Source organism: Nanorana parkeri, unplaced genomic scaffold (genome assembly GCF_000935625.1).
Source record: "Nanorana parkeri isolate BGI_ZX_2015 unplaced genomic scaffold, ASM93562v1 scaffold245, whole genome shotgun sequence".
Classification (NCBI taxonomy): Eukaryota; Metazoa; Chordata; class Amphibia; order Anura; family Dicroglossidae; genus Nanorana; species Nanorana parkeri.
In genome coordinates, this window is record NW_017306513.1 from 97131 (window position 1) to 116282 (window position 19152).

The 19152-nt window shown below is 38.4% G+C and overlaps 1 protein-coding gene across 1 annotated transcript in view; it reads left to right on the plus strand.

Moving 5' to 3' along the window:
- The window catches only part of BCAS3 (BCAS3, microtubule associated cell migration factor), a 685966-nt gene that overhangs the window by 94786 nt on the left and 572028 nt on the right, over window positions 1–19152 (plus strand). Inside the window, exon 7 of the mRNA XM_018556659.1 lies at window positions 2470–2734. Within this exon, the coding sequence (XP_018412161.1) occupies window positions 2470–2734 (265 nt within the window). The remainder of the gene's footprint in view (window positions 1–2469; window positions 2735–19152) is intronic.

A 19152-nucleotide genomic window follows, 5' to 3' on the forward strand; every position in this document is an offset into this window, starting at 1 on the left:
TGTGTCAAGGAAGAAACCATTGTATTTCATTGTATTTCCTTATTCTATGAATAAATAGTGTCAAAGTTTCTTCCAGCTTTTCATTGTCTGTAATCCTGTTGTCTTGACAAGAAGTGATGAAAAATATCAACTCAGCTGGAAACACAGCAAAGAAAATAAAAAAATAAATAAATTGTATACTGTAGTGGGAAAGGGTTAGATCTACTGATAGATAGTTGTGTTTAGTATGTGAAAAGGGTGCATTCAAACTCTATACAATATCTAAATAAAACTATGATGTTCTAATAAATGCATTGAACATACCAATGCTCAGGTTAAGCCGTCTTTTCAGCATAATATTATATGATAAACTATTTCGGTGGCAACACAATGTGGTTTATTCCAGACTCAAAGTATATGTAAAAAAAACCTTTATACTGTATCTATTTTTAGTATACAATGAAACTTAAACTTAGCGTTAACTGCTGTAAATTTGGAAGAACAATATCAAAAGACATCCCATGCACACGTGTGAACAGACACATCCGGGACACAGGAAAACACATTAGTGCCCACATGGCAAATCTATTGGCAGTTGCTCTCAAATATTATTCTGTTTGTTTTGGAAATCTCTGGCAGACACATCTAGAAAGTGAATTTCAGTACAGTAGATAGAAAACACATTTATATATGTGTCAAAATTTGTATTCCATTTATTTTACTGGAGTTTCTGTTTTCAGAAGAAAAAAAATAATTGTTACTTTTGAAATTGAAAACTATGATGTTGAACAGTTTTAAGGCAGTTAATAAGAACATGATATATGCAGTGAGGTTAAAGTGATATTAAATTCAAAAGGATTTTAAGCTATTTTAAGTTCTGATCATCACTTACAATGGATGCTAATCCTTGATGTTCAAATGGTTTAGTTTCCTGCAGAATCATCTTTTCCCCTGAGCATATGTCCTGACTTCCGGTTTTAGAGTGACTCCTTTCTCAAGCAGAGTGCTATGGAGACACCCATGTGTATGCTAATAAGCTGTGTGTGCGTCCACAAATACACAAACACAGCAAATCAAACTACTCCCCTCCCCCCTGGCCCCTTCTCCTCCCTTCTCAAAGTTGGTAAATGAACAGTTCCTGGAGTCTGAACTGTGCTTTGTGATCTTGTACTGAACAGGAAGTTCAGGGAAGCTGATCTGAGAGGCATGGAAACAGCTGTTCAGAACCATGATGATTGTAAGTGTTTGGGCAAAAATGTAAAGCAATGCTTTGCTGGGCGTTATTCATTATTGAAAGCAAATGTTTGAGAGATTAATACTACTTTCAGGATAAGCTCCTAAAAGTGATTTTCAATGCTATATACAGCCACCTCTTTCCTTTGAAATTAAGAGAATGGTCAGTGCATGAACGCCTCTGGCAAGTAATAAAATATGCTGGCATGGTACAGATGTATGCATGTTTATTTTGCAAAGTGAATTTTCACTTTGCATTGAAATTTTCACTTAGCTTAGTGAATGTGGTAAAAACCCAGTTTGCAAAGAATATCCCAATGGATAACTGAAGTTAGCACAGCTGACTGAGTTAAGGTGGGCTGAGCCATGAATTGCATGGTGTTGCTGGTAAATGGCCGGCGTTTTTCAGTACTGCTTGCTGGACAACTAGAGCACAGAGAGAATTTAAACATAGTGCTATGTATTTATCAAGGTACATGTGTTATGTGGATGTTTAATGTTCATAAAGTAATTTTACAGTAAACAGTAAATTTGACTTATCTTACAGTAACCATTACATTGAAATGTGTGTTTAATTTGTGTTTAAAGTGCATGTTAGGGGCATCTACCAGAAATGCACTCGGCCCTAAATCCCACTTTGAGCACACAACATACAGCTTTTTTTTGACGGCATGGTCTCAGCCCTGCACAATTGTCTTTTGCTAAACTACTCAATCAGATCTCCATAACAGAAAGACTGATTATTCTGTAGTGCAAAATAAGAGCCAGAAGGGCTGTTTGAGATAACACTGGAAGTATGGTGAGGACACAGGACAACTCTGAATTTTTGAAAAGGTCAACAGGTTTTTTACACTTATTAAACCAATATAAAAATGCGTTCAAGTGTATATTTAGCAGACCAAAAGGTAGCAAATACTAATTTATTGTTATGGTTACTCTTTAACATATACTTCAACTGTTAAACAGTAACTGTATATGCAACTTTGTATACATGCAAACAATAAGTAGTGATGTTCTAAAAATGTCATCTGAAATTTCAGCCAAAACTTTTTTAGGGGTCTGTATCAGTTCCCTGATACAGGCCCCTAAAGGTATTTTTGCTTTATGAAGACATAATGACATGGAGATATGTGTGTCTGTTCTGCTTTAAAAACCCCTGTAAAAATATAATTTAATAATATATATTATAATGTTTAGAATGCTAATCTTCTTGATAATATGTAATATTCTAACTGTCATCCTTTTAAATTTTCGTAGGTGCAGGACATTTGCTTCAGCCATGATTGCCGATGGGTAGTGGTGAGCACCCTCCGTGGCACTTCCCACGTATTCCCAATAAACCCCTATGGTGGTCAGCCATGTGTCCGGACACATATGTCTCCCCGCGTGGTAAACCGCATGAGTCGATTTCAGAAGAGTGCAGGTCTGGAAGAGATTGAGCAGGAACTGACTTCAAAGCAAGGAGGACGGTGTAGTCCTGTGCCAGGCTTGTCCAGCAGTCCTTCTGGCTCTCCATTACATGGTGAGTAGTATCACTGCGGCTAGAGATTCCACATGGGTGGGCATTCACAGTGTTTGTGGTGACTGCTTACTGTATCTTGTAGTTATTTAAATTAAACCATGTTGAAATGCAGCTGGTAGTGCTTTTTTTTCACACCAGTCAGCAGGAAAAAAAACTATTTTTACTTTTACTTATGTATGCAAAATCTGTTTTTATAAACTATATACCCCATAGTTTAAGAACTCAAATTTTACAGTACAAGAGTTTTTTAATAGTGCATATATATAGACAAATATATTGAATAAAAACTGTACATTTTAACTATGCTGTATTTGTCACAGAATATAGGGTAGTTATACTGCATGGAGACATACATGTTTGCCAGTGTCCCGTTACAAAATATGTAGGATTAAGTGTTAATTGCTTGTATTTGATACAATTTGTTCATTTTAAAATGTAATTGGCAGTATCTTTGCATTAGCAATTTTTGATTTTGCCACATTGAAAAACACCTGCATATCTTAACACTATTATTGGCCTTAACTACCTCTTTATTAACAATGTTGTAAAAGGTTGAATATTCTCTATGGATCTGTTAAACTCTTGGGGCAAGAACATGCTACATGCATCTAGACAGAATGCAGAATACATGTGTATGTATTTAGTATCCAATTTTGCTTTAGTCAGTAGTTCATATAACAAATATGAAATTTAATGCTGAATGCAGTATGCCTGAAACAGACGTTGTCTGTAAAGAATTAGCACAACAGATGTGGTCATTGTACTGTGTCTGACATCACAGAGAGGCCAGGACGGAAGTACCAGAGTGCACCTTTTATCCCGTTCACTCTGGTCTTCGTCAGGGGATGTTACAGGAGATTATTGCTGCTACAGAATTCCTAAATGTTTTTGAAGTTTTAAGTAGATTTTGCATTAAATATGTACCAAACGACCTGTGACTATTTCACTTTGATTAATCTTGAGAAGAAGCAGTTTGTTTTGTTTCTGTACAATAAATCTTAACAAAAACTGTAACATAAGATCAAGCATTAATTGTGTGCACTATGGACTGGAACTCAGGAGGACATAACATTTGTAGGTTTAGGTAAAGCTTACCCATATTGGCCCCACTAAAGTTGTAGATTTCTGGCAATTATAGAAAATATGACTGTTTATGCTTTTCAGTGCTATGCACAGATAATTGAGGACAATATGATGCAGTACGATGCACCACAATCACAGTACAGTATGGTTTTTGTGTCTGATTAGTCCATATTGGGTTTAACGCTTAACTATGGCCCAGTAAGATCTTTAACTAGGGTGTTTACCTGATCATCATTTGAATTATTTTTTTTTTGCACTGGGCATCCCATTCTCCAGAAAAGTGTTTTTGTTTTTTTTTGGGGTGTAAATGCTTTATTTAACATTTTGAAATATAAATAAGGGGTTCAAAAAAGAAAACAGGAAGGGTGTTTACACCAATGGAGCAATGCATTACTGAGCAGGAATAGATAAACAGATATAGTATACAATTGATGGAGGTGCCCTCCGCACACCTTTCAGCAGTCCCGGCCAACAATCAAATAAATGGTGCTCGAAGTAACTTCACGGATGGCACCGTGCAAAACACAAGATTGAAGAAAATAGGTCACCAGCACTCCATAAGTTAAAATGAATGAGTCCTTTTAATGGACAATGATGTCACAGAAATCCAACATGAGCCGACGTTTCGGGGCCACACAGGGTCCCTTCTTCAAGGCAAGAGATGTGACCTCTCTTGCCTTGAAGAAGGGACCCTGTGTGGCCCCGAAACGTCGGCTCATGTTGGATTTCTGTGACATCATTGTCCATTAAAAGGACTCATTCATTTTAACTTATGGAGTGCTGGTGACCTATTTTCTTCAGATATAGTATACAGGCATGTGGACAAAGTATCCAGAGTGAAAAATAATTGAAAGTTTGCCAATTGATACCAAACAGATATTCTTGCCAGCACTCTATTTTCCTAAATCAGGCTGTGCTGATGTTACAGATGCAGACACTGGCTGGGTTTTTTCCCAACATGTTCTGCTTGCCCAGCACTGACCCATTTTTATAATTTACCAATGACTGAGGAGTTCTCTTGTACACTGCACACACTAATTGTGCAGCCCACACTCCTGCAGACAGAGGGCTCTTATGAGCTGTAGTTTGGTAGGTTCTACCTATGTTTGCAGGAAGACCCTTAAGGCACCCTGCAGATCCCTCCCGCCCCTTAGTGCTGCTGCGTGCTCTTATTTAAATGCTAAATATCTAAATCTCAAAAGAGGTATGATATATATTTGGTAATATGATTTAAAGATTGGGAGGGTGGTTTACATGGTAACTATCATTTTTCCTCGAGATCCGCTGGACATTAGAGAAACCGTGCATAATAGAATAAGATTTAATTGCCCAGAGTTATAATGCACATTATCCAACCCCAGTAATCTTGACTTGCAGAGATAACATTTTTACATTGAAACACTAAGGCAGAAAAATAGATATACTTTATTTTGTAAGGATTTTTGGGCCTATTCAGAACTGTAAAAAAAACAGTTTACATGTACTTTTTTTTAAATGTATTTACAACTTAACACATTACGTTGGCCAATTAAAATCAATGTATCATACTCAAAGGTAATACTTCTTGCTAGGGTTAACCAGGTTGAGGTTTTTTTTTTGTTTAAGATGTTAATTTTTTTGTTTGATCAAAAACAGATAAGTAAGAAAAAAACCCAGGTTGTGACATATGTAAATCACACAATAAAATTATAACAAAGAAATGCAGTCTCTTGTCTGTGATGACTTGTTATATACAGGGTACTGTGACATTCGTGTTGAACCATCCACATTGCACAAAACATTCATGATAATACAGTCTCCTGACTTACTGACTATCAGGGGATGAAGGTGTAAGAGGTGAGGTAGACTATGGACCCCAAATCTGATCAAACCTTTGCGGGGAGCCCCTGTTAGCGTAGGTGAGTTAGTACATGGAGAGGGCACATTTGATCATATTTTTCCATTCTGTCAATGAGAGAAGAGAGGAACTTTTCCGTGTGAGAAGGTCTTTTTGGCATAGAAATAAAATGCTCTGGGAAGGGTCAGTCACCAACCCCAGTTGACAAATTTTGGGACACCTGATATTAGGGAAACCTATAGTGCAGAGTGAATACAACAATTAACTTGTATATAATTGACATACAAGAGCAAATTAATGCATGACGGAAATTTGCCTCCTGACTACAGCCTTGAAAGCAAAGTGTAAATGTCAAAGTTGTAAATGATAGAGCCTCAAAGAGTGTATAAGATTTTGTGATACAAATATGTTAACAGATTTTATTGCTCTGTAGCATGATCTGGGATAATGTTTCCTTACTTTCTGTGACGGTAATGAAATTATCATCGAGACAGAAAGTCAAGGCAACTCTCCATAAACCTTAAAGGAAGAAACATTACCTTATCAGAAATTCAGACCGCAATAAAATCATTTTCTGTTATGTTCAAAACTACTGAAAAATAATTTGGGCTGTGTGTTAGTGTCACATACCTGATGGAGCTTGAGATGACAGGTACTCTGGGGCATGAGTGCTGGATCAAGTTCGTTAGCTGCTTCGCTGTACAACAGAATATAAACTCACAGCAAAGAGGCAGAAAAAAGAAACTTGAAGTCAGGCAGACCCGGTCTGCAACGTGCAGGAAGGTAGTGCAGCAAGAGACAAACTCGTAGTCGAGTAACAGGCCGGGTTCGGTAATGTGCAGGAAGCAGGAGAATTGTCAGACAAGCCAGGGTCAGGATACCGGATGATCAGCAGAGTCAAAAGCAAGCCGGGTTAGCAACAAGAAACAACACGACAGGAAACAGGCACAAGATACAAGGCACACAGCTGAAAAGTACTCCGCACTGGAGACATGGAGGGGGCTGAGCTTAAATAGCCCATTTGGCACCATAATACATCCTAGATGCGCGCACACGCAGTCAAATGCGTGCACACTGTAGTCTACGCGAGAGTGCACAGCCTGGCCTGACACTGTGGACCATGCCGTGTTCGTGCGCAGACACAGTCCACTTTGTACGGGTTTTCTGACAGTTAGAAAATGTATACTTAACAGTTAACCTAAGAAGAGAAGACATATTTTTCCATGGTGCAGATCAAATTTATTTTCAATAGTCAAAGATAAAACATAAGGTACTCACAAACATAGATAAAATACAGCCATAGAGTGAAAGCTGGCAGGCAGATGGACATTCACTGAGGGAATCCTGTGTGCGAGTGACGTTGACGCGTTTCTTGGGCACGCCCCCTTCGTCAGAACATAGCGTCACCCTCCTCATCTCCAGTTTTAAGGTGCATCTAGCCAATCCAGGGCCGGCCTAAAGGGCTTGTCATAATGTTGGTAATTACGCGGCCGTAGCTAGTGTCCGTCAGAGGGACCATGTAGGGGCGGGATACAGCGACGGGCCAATGGAAAACAGGGCCGGTCAGACTCCACCTGGTGGGTGTCGCCGCCACGCAACCAATCAGGGTTACTTGTCAGTCCGGAGGCTGCTGGTGACACAGTCCACTTTGTACGGGTTTTCTGACAGTTAGAAAATGTATACTTAACAGTTAACCTAAGTTTGGCTATTTGTTAATGGGTTAGTTTTAAAGCAAAACTAGTCTGTTTTTCCTATCATCAGCCCATTGGAAAACCCAGGCTCATGAACTGAAGGTGTGTGTGTACATGTACAGTACCTGGGTAACTGTTGATTGTTGAGTCATCTATGGCCCAGATCGGTAATTTTTGGCCTAATAATTTTAGTAGTGAAATTTTAGGTTTATATGTTTTGATGTATTGCATTTTGCTACATTATTTATGTAATGAGTTTGAATATAATAACTATGCCAATTTAATTCTCCTATTTGCAGCAGTCTTCTTGTGGTTTATGAAAAGTGCAATAATTGGCCCTGTGTAGGTTTACTATCGATTATTGTCCTTGCAAGACTTTTTCTTTCACTGTTCAGAATTTTCCAAAGCTCTAATCGTTCTCTGTTTGATGGGTACAGTATCTATCACACATTTGAATTACAGTTTAATTTCTGTTCTTTTTCAAAAGAGCTGCCATCCAGCTTCTGTCAGCAGCATAGTGATTTCATTTTGACACTGCAGAACATCTGTTAACTTGTACAGATACAGAAAAAGTCACCTTCCTCAGATATGTAGAAAGCCACAAAAGCAATCTTGTGGGTTTCTCAGGGTATTGTACTTGATGAATCCAGGCCACTGTCTCATAACTATAACTAGTATTGTTTTAGTTCTGGACATGTATTGCTTGTTTGGAGAATCTGGGCTTTGTATTCCCCATTGGAAGAGCTATAAAATATATTTTATTACACATGAGAACCTTACACAGCTCTGGTTAATTCTACTACAAATCCTAGTTAAGAACATCAATAGCAGAAGTGCATTAAAATGACAAATTGGGGGCAATTTGATATTTAGGGATTCACTGGTTATCAATTCTCTATATGATGGGATACATTTTGAGGTAGTTTATCCTGCCCTTTAACTTTTTAATTTGTTTATTTGTAAGCTAATGCTACTATTTCATTGGATTGTAGCTCCTACAATTTTGCTCTGAGTGGCATGCAATACAGAAGTAGCTGACATTATTGGGCCTACTTATGAACTGCCAAACTCTCATTCCAACAAGTTCTTATTTGTAGAACTACGCTTGACAAATTCTTATCTCATGTTTACCTTATTTCAACAACATTTTTAGACAGTTTATATAGCTTTAACCCTTGTCTGAATAACCCATTTTTACAGTAAGCCTACTAGCGTAAGATAGGTCAGCCACCTAAAGACAGCTTTATTAATGCCCAGGATACTCTCCCATGCAAATCATGACTTCAGCTCAGAAAGGCAAGCTCAGTCACTTTGTTTTTTTTCAGGGTCCATAGCACCTGCTGGTGGCACTGTGATGCCTCAGCATTTTACCTGTGTGTCCATACTTTCTGCTTCCTGTTCTTGCAAACCTGATCCTGTGAACTTCCTCATCCTGCTGCTATACCTGCTCCTTGTGTGCTTGACCCCAATTCTGGCTGTATTACTGAGCCGTTTACCTACTGCCGATTGTAACCCCCCTCCCCCCCTCCCGCCTGGCCCTGCTGTACCTGATTTCCCCTTATGGACTGTTTGTATATAGTTAGTTAGGTAGGCACTATGCACATGTGTTTGCGGGTTGCTGTGTATGTGCTGTTTTTTTCACCTGTATTGTGTTCTCAATAATCCTTATTGTTTTGCACTTGCTGCCCCATTTGTGTAGTTCTTATACAGTATCTGGTCACAACTGCTTTGCCGTGTACCAACATGTGGTATCCTGATAGGTTTACCCAATGTAATGGGCAACCTCACTTACCAACAACTAAGGGTGAATCTCTGGATTTGTGTAACTGAGCATTCTAAATTTAAAGGCTCCTGGAGCATGCAGGACCAAGATGTCTAGATACCTCTAAATGTTCAATTTAAAGACCTATTATCGGCTTATCAAATTTGGTCCAATTACTGGTGTACTTAATTTTTTAAAGATGTGACAGAGGGGTGTATTCAAGATGAAATCGAACTTTACATATTTGAATGGTCTAGCTTTTAGGGCTCCCAGAGCAGTCATGAGAATTTCAGTCTCTGCGGGTATGTTTAGCTGTCTGCTTGTAAACAGTTTAGCAAGTTTAATTCATGAACAGGTGTACTGGAAGAAAACTGGAGAAGAATCTTTCCTCAAGGTGGTGTACTTTTTCAGCTGCTGCATTTCTGCAGTTTTTAGGCATTGTCAATTTACCATTATGCAACTGTGTAGGTATGCCTTGAGAATTCTGCTGTTGCAGACAGGTTTTGCATTTGGACATCACCTGCGTATCTTGTAATCGTTTTTTCTAATGTTTCTAAAGTAGTATTGTGATAGGTTGGGTTCACTTAGTAAAACAGTATTGCAGCTTTTTTTATTTCAAAGTTTTTTGTGTTTTTGATCTTTTTTTTCTTCGATCTCCTAGAGCAAAATAATGTTTTTTCCTTCCTATAGCAGCTTTTAAAACCAACAGGAGGCATTTTGGGAACTATCTGGGTTATCGTAAGTAGTAAAATTCTGGTTACCTCATCAGCTTGCTTTCCTCATCCAAAATTATAAGAGACAAGTAATTTATTCTTTAGTAGAAGCATTTACATTTACTATGTCTATTCATTCAGGACAGTAACAGTGGTCCTAAATCTTAACTATACATTTTTGTCTTGATAGAAAAGAGCACAAGAATTAAAATGTTTGTTAGGTGTTTATTTATGTGGGGGAGATTTTTCCTTACTTCCTGTCACTGTAATTCCTGTACCAGAAATGGGGGAGTGGCTGTCACTGGGACAGGAAGGCACAAACAATATTACTCTTCTCTACTCTACTACATTTGTGTTTTTGTTTCCCATCACTTACTCTTCTAATAGGAGGTGAGAGGGAATCCCTCCAGCAGGGACACAGATGCATATAAAAACCTGACCGAAGCTTTAACCACTTCCTGCCATATCCTAAACAAAATAAAACATTTTGACTGGAGTTTGGCTTAACCATAAAGATCAGGATATGGTGAGTATGCAAAAATTGCATAAGGAGGGCTAGAGTCATGGTTTTAGTAAGGGATAGTATGAGAAGAGCCTAACTCCAATCTTCTAAAGCTGAAAGCTAATGTTTCAACCATAGATGAGCTTTCCTGTGGTATGGGAAGTCTATTTCCTGTATGTTGTATTCATCTGACACCTAGAGTCTTCTGAAGTTATGAACTAAATAAATGTTTGAAAGAATTTGGAGGCTGGGGACTAAAGTGCAGATGAACCATCCCTTAAGATATGATCTGAATTGTGGTTAAGGAACATATTGAGGTGACCTGCAGTTAGTCATGTTGGTTACGGTTAGGAGCATATATAGTAGATTCTCCAGATCCAAGAGTCCTCCTGCTAGACCTTTCATCGACACAATGTGTTTCCTATAGTTTTCTACTTTTCTTCTTCCTGCCTAATATAAAGGATAATCTGTTATAACAAAAAATAAAGCTGATCTTTTTTTTAATGTGTGCCTTAGTTATGAAAATATGCAAAATATTATTTTTTTTATGGACAATTGGCGCTTAAAGTTTAGAAATCACTCCCATTTTAATATACAATATCTCCCTGCTTTGATGTGTTCTTCAGTTGTATGACCTATGTTATCTAAAGTTTGAATATCTTGCAAAGGATGAACTATAGATTGATTGTGGCTCTTGAAATCATCTGTTTGAGAAGGTACTTCAATGGTGCAATGAGTGCACTTTGTCGGAATTCAGGACAGTGCTATTTTAAGGCCATAGTGTGTCTAGTTGTTGAACATCCTGTCTTATATGTTTATTTTCTATTCAGCTGGCAGTTGCATGTGCCCTTTGTGTTATTTATGTCTACCAACTTTCTTATATACAATATATACTTAACCTGCCCCATTCTTGTTTATCTGCGCAATGTGACCTCTTTTATCAGTGTGGCTTGACGCTGGAGTAAGGATGTGCTTAAATCCTGACAAAGCTTACAGAGAAATAAAGGAAGCTGTTGGCCACGTCTTGTTAAGGAGACATTTCCTTTGCTTCTGCATGGCAAGGGATCACTTTGTTTGGGTTATGATATCTTGTAATCCACCCAGGGGTGTATGTTTGTCATTCACCACTGTGCCCAGAGCATGTTGTTGGCAATTTCAAAGCAAAGACCGTGACCTTTCAAACGCTATTACTATCGCTGAATTATTGTAGTGAATTTCCGTGCTCCTCCTTTCACACCCACTGACTGTTAAATCAGGCCAGATGAACAAAATAACAAAAATAGCTTTTCCATAAGGATGTTCTAATGTTGTTGATAAGCTGATCAGAAGGAAAAGGCAGGCATTTGAAACTTGGCCCAGACTACTCTGATTCATTATTTGTGTAGTTGAACAATAAGTAGAAAGTATGTAAAAACCTTGTGTACTGTGTTTTTTATTTTCACAAAGATTACATTCCACAGGTAATGGATGCAGAAGGGCATCCAGTGCCTGTGTTTTGCAAATATGTCTAGCTTGTGCTATCAATGCTTCCTTTCTAGCTGGGGAGGTGGTTAAGCTACCAGTGGAAACCACTGAAATTAATTTGATAGCATATCCAAAACATCACATGCAATGTTTGGCTAAAAAGTAAGAAATGTTAAAGTAAACCAAATTTGTTTACACCTTGTTAGTCACAATTACAAAATTACAAATTACAAAGTTTTTCTTCTGCTAAAGAAGTCAGCTAAATGTGTTTAAATTGAGATTTTGGTGTGTTTCGATATGTAATTTTAATTTGTGTGCCACCATTGAGCTTGGGTTCCTACTCTTGACAACTTCTACACCTCATCAGCCATTGACCTCTTTGGTTATATTATGAGTATAGCTAAAGTATAGCTAAAGTACTGTTAAACACTTTGGTAAGGGCCTTAAGAGTAACAGCGAGCCACCATAAGATGTTAATAGGCCTAGAGCAAAAACACCTAATTTGACTAATTTAACATGGACTCTGCAGTGTTTAAAAAAAAAATGTGAGCCACCCTAAAGTAGCTTAGAATGTAATATCTCGGGCACAGTAACACCCACATTTGCAAACTGATTGACCTTCCACCACATTTTTGGGACAATAAGAGGATATTAATGAACACTTCTGACAAATGGGAGAAAAAAGGAGTGTTTCACCTCATGTGCACAAAATTGTCACCAGGACAGAATGCAAGGGAGGGAAGACTGGCCAAATAGGATCAGACAACCTTGGGGGGGCGTTCCTTATTTTCTCCAAAACAAACAAAAAACAGTTTTGGCTAGAAATACACTTTGGGGTCTGTTTATAAATACTCATTCACACAGGATACTCAAATTTTTTAAATCTGATTCAATTGGTAAAAATGTGTGGATCATGGGTGAAAGTTGTGTGATTCTTGGGTAAAAAAAAAAAAACACATTAAAAAATAGACCCCTTAAAGTTACATAGGGGTCTATTCACGAAGCTGCCGAAGGATCTGGCCGTAGCTTCGGCCGATCCTTCGGCTAGCTTCGGCCCCAGGACCCCTTCGGTTCAGTAGAACCGAAGGGGTGCTGTACGGGCTATTCACAATAGCCCTTACAGCTCCCGATCACCCTCGGCAGCTTGGTGAATAGACACCATAGTATTTGAGGTTGAATAAAAAAAAGGTCCATCAAGTTCAACCTATTGTGTGTATGTTTTGGATTCTGCATGTGTGTGCGTGTGTACAAGTCCCCGTGTGATCTTATTTTTTAGGAGTACCTGTACCCCTGTATGTTACGTTCTCTGAGCAAATTGTCCAAATGCATTTTGAATGATTCAACACTCTCAGCTGATACCACTGCTTGTGGCAGAGAGTTCCAGACCTTAACCGCTCTAACTAAAAATACTATTTTCTCCACCAATTTTAGGTGGTGGCCTCTAGTCCTTGTTATGTAGTTTACCATAAAAAGTTTATTGCTGATGTTGCTATCACCATTGAACATCTTGTACATCAAAATCATGTTCCCCCTAATTTCTGCACCCCCAGCGTGAGCATATTTAAGTTTTGTAACCTTGTCTCATAGCTTTGGCCCTCCATCCCCTTAATTTGTTTAGTCGTGTCTTGTTTATTGACCGATAGCTTTGCAGAATAAAGTCTGAGCCTGTTGAATTTAAAGGGAAGGTGAGTATGCATGTATTTATTCTAATTGAACTATTTCAGTGATTTTTGCAGAAATAAGTGCATTTTCCAGTGAAACGACAGATGGGTGATAAGAAATGATTTTATGAGAAAAGTTGATTGTTGACCTCTTAGAAGAGCCAATGTACTTTTTAAGTGCCATTTGAGTGTTTTCCCTTAAGGCAGCTCTAATAACAGCAGGGGCTTTTTGCAAGCAAGAGGTTTATTATTATCTAGACAAAGTGAACAGAATTGTACAATGGAATACCATAATTTAAACAGTCCTTCATTTAGTGGCTAGCATATACTAGCCACTGTAGTCTGTGAAGGGGCATTGTTTATGGTTTTGATTTTATTTTTTAATGTTAATGAGTTTATTGTTCACTTGTATAATAAAAAAAAAAAACCTTAATACAGTCTTCATCCATCAGGACAACTGAGTGCATGCTGAGAGGACTGATGAGGTGTGCGCGAATATATGCGCTTTATTAAAGTGTGACACAATAAGAACAAATATCATTCAGTGTGCTTGTACTGTTTATTTTTGTGTTGCTTTACAATTGTTTCTGTCCTTTATTGAAAAGGCTAATCTAGGTTAGGGAGATCCAACTCCTCTATGCACCTCTGCAGCAACAGACCACAACTGCGATATATAACTGTAGGGGAGTTAAAGCAGAGCTGGATCAGCTCTGCACTCTTCCAAAATGACCATTGCTGCTTATGAAAAAGCTGAGTGATGACAGAGAGATGTTTCTGTGCTTTCCTATATAACCACAATACTTCCCCATTCTGGTTTGCATTGGGCTACAGAGGATACTTACTGTATAGATGCAGCGAGGCCTGCTTGCAGCTTCCAAAACTGTTTAATTTTAGTTTGACGCTAGCACTAAAGTGTTTTAATAATGCTTGAGCTGAGCCTACAATTGAAAGTTACTGCTCCACACAACAGGGTCACTACTTTTCTGTATGTACCTTTTTATACGGAGTTCAATTTGATTGGACCTCTGGACGAAAGGATTCTTATTCCCTCCATGAGCAGAGGGCTTCTGGGCTTTCCAGCTATTGTACTACTTCTAGATATATGATTTCATCAAGAAAATGTGAGGAGCAAATCCAGGCATTCAAGATAACCAGTCATGGAATGCTATCAACAAAATATTGTGAGACTATGTTTAACTCAAACTCGTATATACTTATATAGAGCATTTGTTTACTATACTTGGCCCTTTTTTTTTCTTATGTAACTTACATTTTGATGAGCCATGTGAACATGGCCTAATTCTACTAAAGAGTAACTCCAGACGATTATCAATGAACTACTAAAGCACACTACAGAATATTGCCGTTGTGTTAGGTGTCTCATGGATTTCTAATAAATTGTGTGCCACCAGGACCTGCCGTGGTTTGCTTACTGGTCTGGCTAACAGAGGAGTTCAGTGCATATGTGGTGAAAGCTCTATTTCACTTTCTCCAAAGAAGAGAGAATTAGTTGGCAGTTAAGCTGGGTATACATTGTTAGATTTTTTTGGTTTAGCTTTTGGACTAAACAGAGAAAAACAATCTTAGAGTCCTCCATCCATACTTAACGTGGATGGAAGAAATTCCCGCAGCAGCTATTGCATTTCGGCGGGACTGACTGTCAAAATAATTGAACATTGGCTGCATCAAATTGGATGCAGGCGCTGTTTAGCCGATAATTTCCTGCCCTGCTCTTTCGATTTTTTTTCAATTGAAGGACGTCAGACAGGAGCCAGAACTGTCATTTTTATTTTATAAGACAGATTTGTTCTCTGCTGCCATTTTTCCTTTACATTGTTGTGTTCCCATGACAGCTCCTGGTGTTTGTTCACACTTTCACCTCTCCAATAGCCACGGTTTTCATGATCACTTCAAAGGTTCTTATCAGAAATGAATGTCTTATCGTAATCTTCTCAGTTTGGCTCTTTGAAGTGTGTTAATGTCGTGAGAGGATTAACTGTTACACTAATTTGGGTTCATTTTTAGGTATAAAACTTCCATGAGCATGGTACAACTTCAACATGCTGCATGAATAACACTTCAAAGAAGGTTTGTGTAAATAATGCAATACCACTAGAATTGTTTGCTGAATACATATGCATCTATTTTATTGGACAGGGGCAAGCAAGTAAGTAAAACAAATGTACTCTAGCAATGTTTTGCTCATCTCTGCACTATAACTTGGAATACTTAAAAAAACAAGCGAAAAAAAACCAGGTCCTCTCTTTGGAAACATCAGGGGTCTCAAAGACCCCCTAATGTCACCTAGGGACCTCCAAAGAAGCAGAAATCTGCTTTACCAGCTTCTCTCCTGCTTCTGTAGCCGGAGAGTGATGGCTGAAGAGAGAGACCGAGAGGGAGAGCAGAGGAAGCTTGAGTGCTAATCCCCCTCCGGTCACAGAGCCGCCGTGCCGGTCCCGGGTCTGCACCTGGCGCACCGCGCAGCACCAAATACAAGTGATGCTGTGGCTCTACAGCTGCCTGATTGCTTCTATGTAAACAGCCATCGCCAGCTGTTTCAAATAATGACAGTTTCCCGCTCATGCACGGGCACAAGGATGTTTAAAAATGCCCACCCACATTCAAGAAGCTCCCGTCCGGCCATTTATATACGACTGGATGGGAAGCAGTTAAGGTTGGTTTTACATATACTGGACCACAGACATTTTTTCTGTAACTAAAGATTTTTGGGATGTAAAGACTTTAGTTTATTTTGCTTTAGCCATTTGTAAATGTTTTTTCCCTTTTAATATAGGTAGCTTTTTTTCTATCAATAGGTTGCTTGTTCACAAAGATGTAGAAGCAGCATGCTACATGCATACGCAGTAGTGTCCTACAGTTTGGAGTCTGCAAAGTAATTCAGTGATGTCTACAATGCCCTTGATTGAGATGCTGAATGCTGTTCAAAAACAGTGTGATGGGGTGATGGTGGTGTACACAACAAAAGTTCATCCAGAAGACTTACACTTACCAAAGTATTGCAATTTGCTTGACATTACTAAAATAGTTCATTGTTATACTGTCAGCCATCATATACAGCTTGTCAAATATAAATTGCAGTAAGAACTGATTTTTATACCTCTCTCCCGTTATATAATAATATTTTCCTGGGTTGAAACAGGGTTTAAAGAGATCTATGGAAAGCACTTACAGAAGAAAAATCTGCGCTGATCATTGATTTTTCACTCTGTGTGATACCTTTGGTAGCTCTCCAGTCTGCTAAAACCATTTTGCTGTTCTTGTCAAAAGTCTATAACAAAACAATAAATGTAAATTATTTCACTTGACTCAAACAGCTTCCTTTTTACTTTGCATATTTATCAGAGGCTCTTTTCCTTGGACTTGTTTTTAATTGTATACTGATCTTGTGGAAGAGTTGTAACTTTACTGACGGCTTAAAAAGAAATTAGTTTTTGTTGCTGTCTGTGTCCATGCTGAGGAATTTCCCCCTCTTCGTTTATCTTGTTGACCATTGCCCCCATCTTATAATAATGGGAAATCCAACATTTTATGGTTGTCACATGAATGGAGGAGACATCTTCCAGTGAGGACACCGGTCACTTCAGGTCATGTCTAAAACAGGTTCTTCTTTCACTTTCTGTTGTCTCTGTGGCAGGAAGGGAAATGTAACATGGGCATGTGACCATGCACATCATCTCAGAGGAGGAAAATATCTTTCCCTGAGATCTCGTGATTTTACAGATGAGATTTCCCAGCCATGCTCTGCTGATGTAACCTTTCCAGGATGCAACACTATTCATAATTTGTGCCAAAGTGGACCAGGAAGTGGTTGAACTCTATTTGTAAGTAAATGAATAATATGTTTGTTTAATGAATGTAAGATGATTTTATATCAGCATGCAGAGCTGTATGCTGATGTGATTTTTATTGAAAGGGGGTAAAGGTCTGCTTTAAGCTTTTAAAAGAGCAGCTACCTAAGGTTTATGTTTTTAACATTATTATGCCTACTTTTATTGTTCATGGTACAGGAATGAAGGTGAGGCTTAGCTAATAAGTCAGGGAAAACCCTAATTAACATTTTAACCCCTCCCCAATTTTTTCACTTACTTTTTGTTCCTCTCTCTCTCCTATTTTAGTTTTTTCATCTTCTGTGTGGTGACCCACCCTGAACAATCTCTCCTTTACCCTTCTCTGCAACTGTTAGGCCTTGTTTACACCAAGTGTGGAGCAGGTGCAGAGCAGTTGCAGACCAGAGCAAAACTGTGTCCAATGTATTCCAATGGTATTTTTTGCTCCAGTTCACATCACAGCGTGCAGTTCCAGAGCAGGTCCAGAGCAGGTGAAAAAACTGCAGCAAGCCCTATTTTACCTGCTCTGGAACGCATGCAAATGCATAAAAAATGCATGCAAATGCCTGGAAAGCCCATGTTAAACTAAAAAAATATATATATTTTTCTTACCAAAAATGGCCCGGAACGCAGCAAAAACGCGGCACAACCCACTGCACTGCGTGTGCAGAAACCTGAGCGGATCTGCTCTGCATTTGGGGTGAACAAGGCCTTAGTCCTTTACTCCATTCCTTTCCAATTCTTCTCTTTCTTTTCTACTTCTTTTGTGACCTTTGCAATATGCTATTCTGCAGTTATATGCCTAGAAAATAGGCCATGAGGGAACTTGGGTACACACTCCAGAGTTGTCTTATATTGCCAAATATTTGTTTTTCAAGAATATGGTTTGCTGGGATTTTTTCACGCTTCAAACTCGCAAATTTGTTCTGACCGTGACAAAGTGTATGTACAACATGTATGATGATTTTCTCATGCTCTACCTAAATAAAGAATGAAAACAAATTTAATTGGCTAACAGGTTAACTTAGAATAAACTGCTAATCTTAAAAAGCTCATTCGAAAGCATACAGTGCATGTGTATATACAGTAGACTGCTTAAAAGAAAAGAGTTTCAAATACAAGTGTGTTTCAGTTATTCTTGTTTTTCTGACTCTGGGAAAGCTATAGGTAAATTAGCAGCTCTTTTATTTCCAAGATCCTGACAGATTGTGTCTGTTACCCTGGCCGCATGCCAGGATAGCCGATAAGAAGAGCTCAATGAAACACAAAATGTGCACTTCCCAGCACTTCTGGAACCGATGTTAAGATGAAAGATCTATAATTTAACATTAAAAATGCTGTTCAAGGAGCTCTGGGGATACTATATTTAATACCACAAGTTTTAGGTTTTTATCTTTTTCATTGTATTCAAAGAAAATCCGCAGAAGATTGCTGTGGAAACTCAAAGTGCATCAAAAGCCAAAAAAAATTGTTTTGGATACAGTAGGAAAGGGTTAGAACCCCTGTCATTTTTTTGCTATTGCTATCTGTGTCCCTGCTGTGAAGATTTTATGCTATTTGTCTTGGTGACCATTATTAATCGGACTGAAAAGTAGCGAAAATCCAGAACTTTCAGCAGTCATTGGAATAAAAATAGAGGAGCAATCTGTTAGGTGCTGGAGTTGCACGGACTAGAAAGTTTCCATTGTCCTAATGGTTCCATAGGTTGTATTTGCTAAAATAGTGTTATGCTATTTTTAACATTATACACATAAAAAGTACTAAGTGGAGCTTTTCTTAAGAATAGGGAATATTTTTTTTTTCTTTAAATGCCTAACTTTAGATATGTTTTTTATTTAAGGGTTTCTCGGTAAGATT